Genomic DNA, 9,720 nt, shown 5'->3' with positions numbered 1-9,720 from the left:
TTGTTTGCCCTCTTTCACTATTTTTGAACCTGAACATGACAATGGGAGAGTTGCCAGGTTGAGGTGCTCTGAATGACAGTAGAAAAATCAATGTTTCGCTCTCTCTCCCTCACTCTCTCTCTCCCTCTCTCTCTCTCCCTCTCTCTCTCTCTCTCTCTCTATCTACAGTGTATCTCTCCAAGAAAGAATACATGGGAAACAGACAGATTGAGCTTTCAGACACATTCTTGAGGTTTGACTGGCAAGATGTTGGATCATGGGCAGTAAGATCCAGTGAACAACAACAACAAGCATAAACATAATGTGTTCATGAGTGTCTGGATATTTGTCATTTGTGTGCATCAGAATGTGAAGTACACTATATGTTTTCACGAATGCAAAGATGACACCACACTGAAAACCAACAGGTTTCTCACACATAACATTCTAGTTTTGCTTTGTGACTGAAAACCAGCCAATCGATGGCAGGGTCACAAATGCAGTTCACATTGGGGAACCTCGTGTGCACCTCATCTATGGTAAGGAGCAACAGAGTTATTATCGAAACATTTCTTTCCTTGCACTGCCCCATAAAATGAGTGCTCTATCTGGTGATATCTTCATCATGATGCACAGGAATCAGAAATATGATATTTTTTCCATTATACTCACACACCCCTCACAAACAGCTTGGAGACAATGAATCATGATGAGCTATGATAGATCTCTCTCTCTCCCTCCCTCCCTCTTTCTCTCTCTCTCTCTCTCTCTCTCTCTCTGTCTCTAACACACACACACACACATGCTCACACACACATTCTTTGTCTCTATCTTCATTGATTTCATTGGTTAATCAATTTCATTTGTCCTTATTATGGATTTCAGAGCTCAACACATTTTGGTGGTACACACAAGCCTTGGATGTTTGAATCACAATATTCACAGTTTTGCTGCACTGGACAGTTAGTGGTGATGAGAATGTATTTCCTCTATGCCATCTTACTGACACACTCTTGAGAGGACGTCTGTGTTGGCTTCCTATGTGCTTGGGTCTGTGTGTTTTCTGAAGCAGAGCCGTAGTTCAGTGCTGTACTGTATGAGAGTCTGGCTTTATGAATATTTTACAGCGCCGCCCAGATTGGACCAGAATATGCAAGTTTAAAGAGCTTCAAAGATAAATAAAGCATGTACTCAAAGTAGAGCCCACACAAATGTTTAGGACAAAACGCATGGCAGTCAGGTCACTGTTGAGAGTTGACAGTGATGTGGAGTGGGCAGAGATGAGTACACAAAGAACAGACAGAGAGAGAGAGAGAGAGAGAGAGGAGACGGGTTAAAGTGACCTGACCAAAGGTCAAATCGAATCTGTCTCCTACGTTACCCAACTTCCATTGCCATATTACAACACTTTCCCTCTGTGGGTGTGTGTGTGTGTGTGTGTGTGTGTGTGTGTGTGTGTGTGTGTGTGTGTGCGTGTGTGCATGTGTGTGTGTGTGTGTGTGTGTGTGTGTGTGTGTGCCCAGAGGTAAAGTCGTGATGAAAGACAGGAGGAGGAGAGTGGGAGTGAAGAGGAGAACAGACAGATGAGATGAGAAGAGAAGAGAGACAGACAGGGCAGCAGATGGGCTGGCAGCACTGAGGAAGGACCACCACCACCATCACAACAAATCTGATGAGGAAGGACCACCACCACCATCACAACATATCTGACACACTAACACACACAGACAGATAGACAGACAGACACACTAACACACACACCACACATGGCCACACACACACACCACACCACACCACACCACGACACACACACACACACACACACACACGCATACACATTTCAACATGTCTTGTAGCACTTTAATCACTTGATCAAATTAATATAGCTTGAAAATGTCTGCTGTAATAATGGAGTGCAAACCTAACTTGACATTCTTCAGAGCACATTATATGAGCTGCTCTAGTACTTTATCTAGTCTTAGGTGGTGTGCACAGCAGCCGGCTCTACTGATGGTCAGAGGTGTCAGTCTGGTGTGCTGCAGATGCATGCTGTCCTTGTTTATCCAGAGCAGAGCATCTGTATTAACCAGCTGCATACTGCAGGGCCAGATGATGAGGTTTGTGCTGTAGCAGATGGACTTGTCCTCACGCTCTGGGATTTTGCTCTCTCTGGATTTTCCATTCCCTCCCATCACGTCCCCCTCCTCTCCTGTGCCAGTGGTGGATTCCTCTTTGTGACCCACATTACGCTGTAGCCACATCTGGCTGTGCCCAATCCCCCAGGTGATCCCACTCCTGCCTCACGTATCCAGCACGGAAAACGGGGACCTGGCCGCACATCTGTTGTTTGTTGCGTTGTGGATTTGTCATTAAAGCAACACACATTTGAACGCTATTCTTTTCTTTTAGTGTTAAATTCTTCTTCATTCAGTTATAACTTCACATTTTTTTGGTTACCGTAAAATGAATACAATGATTACCTATGACCTGCAGTTGTGAGTGATCATCTATTCAATATGCATCATAACTTCACTGGTACAGGATGGGAAGCTCCTTTTACTTCCAAGTGACTCGGTGCATTGCTATATTGCATATGGATTCATTTGTTAAAAAGCAAAGCTCTGATTCTAGATTCAAGGATTAGGGGGGGGATTATCAATTCCTAGATGGATAGACAAACAGGCCACGGCGGGAAGGTATAATCTGGCTCTCCCGCTCAACTCTTGAGTTGGCCGTTGTAGAGGTCTGCTTGTGTGTGTGTTCCAAAGTTGAACTATTGGAGGCGGAGGACATTCCCTCCTCCTTATCAAAAGGCACAGAATTCAGATTCAGAAACAGGAATTCTTTTCCCCCTCACAGTTAGTCTTTTAGACACCTGCAGAAACCAAGAGACCAAGAGGTCAGTTCTTTGAGTTAATCCCCTAGAAGTGACAGAATGAAATAATACTGTAAGAAGCTGAAAAGATTGGAAATGGGAAAAGATGTGACCAGAGGTCACGGCCCCTCTACTCTGTGCAGTGACCATTGCATTCAAGTATGTAGAGTAGAGGGGATTTTTCCCCTTGAAAAGCAGCCAACCATGCAGAGACAGACTGTGTCAGCAGGGGACCTGCTAGCCAAAGGATGAATAGATTTCTGGCTTTGTTCAGATAAACAAGCAGATGCCCAAAACAGACTAGGGAAAGATGAGCAGATATTTGCACTGAAACACTGCAACACTGACACACAAAGCAAGTGTGATTGTTTATAATATTGTGGACCTTCATTGAATAGAATAACTCTACATGTAACTGTGTTATACTGCACATGAAGCCAGTTGGTAGTGGAAACGTCTTGACAAAGAGAAAGAGAGAGAGAGAGAGAGAGAGAGAGAGAGAGAGAGAGAGAGAGAGAGAGAGAGAGAGTGTGTGTGTGTGTGTGTATTACACAAGTGATGTTCTAAGGACACTACTCTCATTTGAGTATGTCATGTCTGTGCTTGTGTGTGTTTTTGTGTGTGATGTTCTAAGGACAGCACTACTCTGGTTTGAGTATATGTCTGTGCCTGCGTGTTTTTGTGTGTGATTGTGACAGAGAGTGTGCGAGAGGGAAGAGTGTCGTGTATGAATATTAATGGTGTAGCCCCAGTGAGCGCACAGAGGAAGAGATTGCAGGGGGGCAGACCCTGAGTGAGTGGTAATTAAGATTGCTCAATAATTCAGTGAGAGACAGAGAGGGGCCTGACTGTGTGACTCAACAGTGTTTCTCATCAACACAAACAAGAGCGGACGGTTCTTAGACTGATTTGTGAACACCACATGGGAAAAGCACAGCTCAGGAACACACAGTGATCTAGCACAGGGCTTCCCAAACTTTTCCACGACAAGGCCCCCCAAATACCACTAGGTTCTGGCCAAGGACCCCCTGTGATGTGTTATTAAACCCATCGAGCCACAAACACTTCGCGATGGAGCATACAGTGTGTAAAAATTGTATTTGGGGCTCTCTGCTATATGAGAGCTATCACTCTACTATTATTACCAGTCATTATCATGGAAAATATAATGTTCAGATATGCGACACATTATTATAATGGCATTGTATAACAACCCTCATAGTAATAGGTATATTTTAAAAATTTCAAATGAATTTATTTGTTGCTTTTATTTTTCCTTCCAACTTGCTGAGGCCCCCCTGGCACCCCCTCGTGGCCCCCACTTTGAAAACCACTGATCTAGCATGTAGGCTACATTTGGATGTTCCAGTGTTTGTCTCTGCTGTGGAAAAGTGCCACAGAACAGTAACCTGTGTTAGCGTTAGCCTGACTGTAAGTAGAATGCTCTGAAGGATGTGTCTGCTGAGCTAAGGTGACAGTCAGTCCTGGGTTTAGCCCCAACTAATCTGCATAATCCAACTATTAGGCCAAATACATCGGCCTGAGCCCCACAACTCATGCACAATCCATGGACACAAGGAGATTATCCCAACCTCTGGCTTACTCTCTCCCTTTCCTACAGGTCAGATTTTTAACACCCCCAAAAAAAAAAAAAAACAGTAGCCATGAAAGGGACTCTAGATAGCTAACAAGGCTGCTCATTTTCAACCAAGTGAGAGTGTCTGGATTTGTGGATCATAACTACTTTGAGATGTTTGGACAATACTGTGCAAAGCATTTGAGATAGTGAGATAGGCTTATTAAGCTTACTTATGAGAGTTTTAGAAATTCTTTCACAAGACACCAAGCGAGCAGTTTCTAAAGCTGACTCCATCTGCTTCATCTGAGATCTTACCATGAGATGCATTGCTGTCAAAAGCATGCGAGTTGGCAGCCTTACTGGATGCCTTATTGGATGTTTTGATGAATCCATTTGAAATCCCTTTGTCCGTCTCTGTTGCTAAGCAACAATACTGAAAGGGCATTTTCAAACATTTCCGACAAGTCTGAACATGAACATTATCTGGGTGTAGAGGCAGACAGACATGTTGTCACTTTTGGTAATTTTATTTCTTTTTTATCCACAGTTTACAATTTTATCGAAGATCCATGGAGGTGCAACTGAACAAGCTCAACAATGACATCACATGTTATCAACACCATGACCCATAGCGATAGAAAAAAGAAAATCAAAGATTTTGGGCTATTTTCAGGCACTTTACAACCATTCGTAATATAATTTGTGAGGCATGGCTGAGAGTTAGCAGCCAAAACATCGTTAAATACACACGTGTAAGGGCTTAGTCTCCTCTCACACACTTTTCTTTTCATTCTTATTGTTTGTACATTCAAGGTAATAAATACAATTTGGTTTTTGCTGGGGACTAACCGAAGGTAATGGATGGCTGATTGATGAGATTAGGTGGAATCATCCATGTGTACTGAGGGCCTATTGTCTTGATAAGCCTGCATTACCTTAGATAACAAACATGTACGTACGATTTTTTCTGAGTGCCATTCGGTTACGTAACATTACCAGCACAATCGACATGTTCCTGGGCATACCCAGGACCTATAGAGGGCGGCTCATTACAAGTTTATTACAACACTGCCCAAGCTTGCTTACTGTTGGAATAACCTTGACCTAATCACAACACATCACAGCCACAATATCTGCAAACCAGCGAGTACAACCAACACAAGCTTGTGAGACTGTGACAGAAGCTTTACACATACAAGATGCACATTATAATACGGTGCTCAAACCAGTTATGGCAATGACCTATGGTTAAATATGAGTTGAGACACACACGTACACACAGGCACACGCAAGCACGCACACATTCACACACACACACACACACACACACACACACACACACACACACACACACACACACACACAAACACACACACACACACACACACACACACAAACACACACACACACACACACACACACACACACACACACACACACATTTTGATTTCCATTATTTTGCTGTGTATGCAAAAAACGCACTGTAGCAACACTTAAAATGGCAACTATCACACAGGAAACCTGTAGAGAACAGTACAAGCAGCAGACTAGATGAACCTTCTCAGTGCTCAGCAGCCCAGACCTGGCCGTCCCCCTCGCCAACGCACTGAGTAATTACACCAAGCTGCGACCAGGCTTCACCCATCACCCTTTAAAACACCACTAGGGTGAGATGACTACTCTGCACATCAGTATGACTGTGCTAGAAAGACTGTCAGTGTGGAGACTGAGATACGACACACAGCAATGCTCTCGTAAGGTCATTACCAATTGTTGGTCTACTGTGGTGAATATCGAAACATCTTCCCAGCACCCCCCCACCCCCATGGGGCCTCCCCTTCCTACTGCTGTGGCCCTGAGCCTCGGGTACAGGGGTCCACTGGCTCTTTGGTGGCTCCTCCGAAAGCGTCAACGTCTCGGTCTGTCCATGGGGACACGTTTCCGAGCTTGGCTGTGCCACTGCAGCTGGCCAGGCTGGACACCTCTGTGGGGGTCAGCACTCGGTCCCACAGGTTGAACTTGGACAGTTCCCCGACCAGCGCCTGAGACGCATCGAACCGGCCGCCAAGGGTATCCTACAAACAGAACATTTGGTTACAACTATTGCAGCAGTTCATTGTAATAAACATCACACAATAAATCCTCTTATTCTAAAGGCACGTACCTGCTCCTGCCCCAAGATGAGAACACCCCCAGGTCTGATAGGATGCCAGGCAGCTAGACCTTCACCCTGGCCCTTCAGCTTGCCTCCTTGGTAGGCCTGCCACACGCCATCCCGTAATGTCCAGCTGATACAGATGTGCTGCCAGAGGCCTACAGGGAGGGACAGGGGCAGCTGTGCCACCTGTGGAGGAGAAGACAGAGAAGCCTGAGCCTGAGACATACAGTACTTGGGAAGTGTCACTGTGTGAGCCACATGGAAAAACACCTGAGCCAGCTATGGCAACCACATCACAGCTCCAAAAGAGGGTGAGCTCAGCCAGTATGGAGGTTACAGTCTACTCTTAGCACTCCATGCAGTGTTGTTTAGAAACATTTCACTCAAATTCACTGAGTAAATAGTCCAAGATTGTCTGAGGAATTTATATAAAAAACATTCTTGCTGCTGCAATGATTCTTGAGCCTTGCAACCTTGATATGAAACAATGTTTGTTTCTTTAATGGGTTTTCTGCTAGACGCAGTCAAGTGTTCCAGTACACTGATATCTGGTAAACTGATATCTGGTTCCCTTTACACCAACCCTGTATGTGTTTATGAGACGCCTGGCGGCCTGGCGGCTAATCTTACCTTGTCGTTGATGAGCAGCTCAACAGGGTTGTGGATCCCTTGGAGCAGCACCAGCTCGTTGGGCTGTTCTGGAACGGCGTAGGAGAAAGGAGTGCCGATGCCCCCCTCTGTGTGCTTCAGCCACATGCAGGCTGTGAATGCATACATCTCAGGAATGACCTTTCTGACCATCCCATACATGTAGTTGGTACGTACTGGGAATGACAGTTTATAGCCCTCTGGGTAGCTGTAGTCTGTAAGACCTACAAGACATTGGGAGGGAGAATTCAATGAGAACTGAAATCAGCAAGCATGTCATGTTCCTATTTATGGTTTCCATACTATCATCTCTTCAAACTGAACTCTACCAGTTTCCCTCTTGTGTCACAAGTGAATCATGAGGCGTTCTCTTACTCTGCTCCAGCTCGGCGATGCGGTTGTGGAGGGTGTTCAGTCCCTCGTCGATCTCCTTGTGGTGGCCCTGGGTCTCCTTTCGCAAGGCCTTCCTCTCCTTCTCCAGGAGCTCCATCTTCTTCTCCAGCTCCCCCTCCAGGTCCTCCACACGCCAGCTGGGCTTGCCGCTGGCCTTGATAAAGCCCTTGGTGCCCACGTCTGTGTGGTTCTGGACCGCTGGCCCTATTTCTGCCTGCTCCACAGATGGAGGTAGACACAAAAGGAAAAGAAGAAGGATCAATAAATGTATTTTGGATCTGTGGAATACTGCAGCTGCAGCTGTGTACATGAGGTGCTCCTCTCTCTCTCTCTTATGCTCTCTGCCTCTCCTCTTCTCTACACTCCATTTTACCAAACACAATCTCCACTTTGTAAAAAAAACACCAGCCATGATGATGACAGCAAAGGCTTTGCTTACGCCAGTGCTAAGAATCCATGCTCTGACCTGCTCGGAATTTTTTCAAGGTCTCCTCCATTCGTCCCCTCATCTTTTATTTATGTGCTGAGCGGATGTGTGTGGAGGGGTGGGAGGTTGGGGGCAGCAGGTGCACGATCTCCCCCAATGAGGGATGATGGGAGAAGAGGGCAGAGAGCAGTGAAAGGGCAAGTTGTCTCACTCACACAAAGCTGTCAATCAATGCCCAGGAGCTACTGATTTTGAAGGAATTTGTTCCATGTTTTCTTTTGGCTGTAAGGGATATTTAAGTCCTTTTCAGTTTGAGGGAAGGTTTAGGATACAGTTTTGTAAGACTTTCCATTTTTGTTTTGTAAGCTTTTTCCAATGTCAAGTGAAAACATATTCTACTAAAGAGGGGTTCACCACACCACATGTCGTTATCTAAACCATTCAAATAATTGATAACTGATAATTGCGTAACGACTTTCACATGTCAAATACACACATCCTTGTGAAAGTGACAATACAAAGAAACCCACTGAAAGTAGCCGGGCTTACCTCGAGCTTTTCAATGCGATCTTTTAGCTGGAGAATGGCTTTCTCCAGTTCCTCTACAGCCCGGGCGGTTTGCAGTTGTGCTGCAGCCGATGCGCTCACGTCATCCCCGGCCATCAAGCGGCGGTTACCCGCCCAGACCCCCACGCTCCTCTCGGAGATGCTGCTGTCCTCTAGTCCACTTTCGCATTCTGAAAGCTTTCCAGTCAATTCCCCTATGGTTCTCTGGTCACTTTCTATCAGATCATTTTGCTGCATGACAGTTTGCCGTAGCTCTTCAGCAGTGGTTCTGAGATAGTTCCACTCGTCATCTGCGTAGGGGTCGTCGGCTTGTTGGTTAAAGCCTTTCGATTTACAATCTCCGACTGGAATTGGTGTACAAATAAGCCGACTGAAGGTAAATTGTTTGCGGTTCTCACCAGTCACCTCTCCAGGGCTAAGCTCGTTCAGTGTAGGAACCTCCATACCAAGGCCCAGGCCCCCTCCTTCGTATGATTCAGAACCGTGGAGAGCTCCCAGAGGGCCCGCATGCGCCACGGATCCAGGGGAGAGTGGCTGTAAAAGAGATTCCGTGGACAAAGATCGGTTGTCAGCTAGAGCTTGAGGTGCAGCAGGCGACGAACGTGAGTAAACACCGGCAATTATACAAATGGCTGCGCCGAGAAAGGCCAGAACCCCGGCGGCCACCAGGACAACAACGAACTTCATCTTAGCCAAAAAATTCAAAACAAAAATCCTCAATCCAGTCAGCGTCCCTTGTGTTCTAGTAATTTCGCGTTATCAGGCAACCCGAATTCTATAGGCAATCGACGAATGAAGGCAAACCCTTAATTGTAAAATGAACGCATTTAGCTCAAGACCTGTAGTGTCCAGACGCTTTCCTCGGATGGGTGCTTAGTCTCCTTCTGTGCGTTGCTAAGATGATCTCAGTAGTTACTATGGGGACTGTGAGGGTAGGCGGAGAGATGAGTACAAAGAGGAGAGAGGCTGGATGCGTCAGCCAGCAGTGAATACCACGGCAAGGATGTGAGGGGGGTGAGGGGCCAGTCAGACACGCAAGCTTCCATTAAAAGCTGATTTCTTGTGAACTGGATTTGTGACCTTTTATTTATTTT

The 9,720-nt window shown here is 45.8% G+C and overlaps 1 protein-coding gene across 1 annotated transcript; it reads right to left on the bottom strand.

Moving 5' to 3' along the window:
• Positions 1 to 4,944: 4,944 nt before the first annotated feature.
• LOC125298667 (neuronal pentraxin receptor-like) lies at positions 4,945 to 9,607 on the bottom strand. The gene is made up of 5 exons (XM_048249507.1): positions 8,609 to 9,607; positions 7,615 to 7,846; positions 7,222 to 7,463; positions 6,598 to 6,777; positions 4,945 to 6,508 (listed from the first exon to the last, which is right to left on the bottom strand). The coding sequence occupies exons 1-5, from the start codon at positions 9,311 to 9,313 to the stop codon at positions 6,275 to 6,277; spliced, it is 1,593 nt and encodes a 530-aa protein (XP_048105464.1). The 5' UTR covers positions 9,314 to 9,607; the 3' UTR covers positions 4,945 to 6,274.
• Between the last annotated feature and the right edge of the window lie 113 nt (positions 9,608 to 9,720).

This window comes from Alosa alosa, chromosome 7, assembly GCF_017589495.1.
Source record: "Alosa alosa isolate M-15738 ecotype Scorff River chromosome 7, AALO_Geno_1.1, whole genome shotgun sequence".
In the NCBI taxonomy this organism is placed as follows: Eukaryota; Metazoa; Chordata; class Actinopteri; order Clupeiformes; family Clupeidae; genus Alosa; species Alosa alosa.
The sequence above is the reverse complement of the archived record's forward strand: the minus strand, read 5'-3'. Positions and strand labels throughout refer to the sequence as shown.

What these genes read in the sequence shown, in the direction of transcription:
- LOC125298667 (XM_048249507.1), bottom strand. Translation starts at nt 9,313, where the DNA reads ATGAAGTTCGTTGTTGTCCTGGTGGCCGCCGGGGTTCTGGCCTTTCTC. An exon ending in ATCGCATTGAAAAGCTCGAG is followed by an intron (nt 7,847 to 8,608) that starts GTAAGCCCGGCT and finishes TCTGTGGAGCAG; the next exon opens with GCAGAAATAGGGCCAGCGGT. An exon ending in CATCGCCGAGCTGGAGCAGA is followed by an intron (nt 7,464 to 7,614) that starts GTAAGAGAACGC and finishes AATGTCTTGTAG; the next exon opens with GTCTTACAGACTACAGCTAC.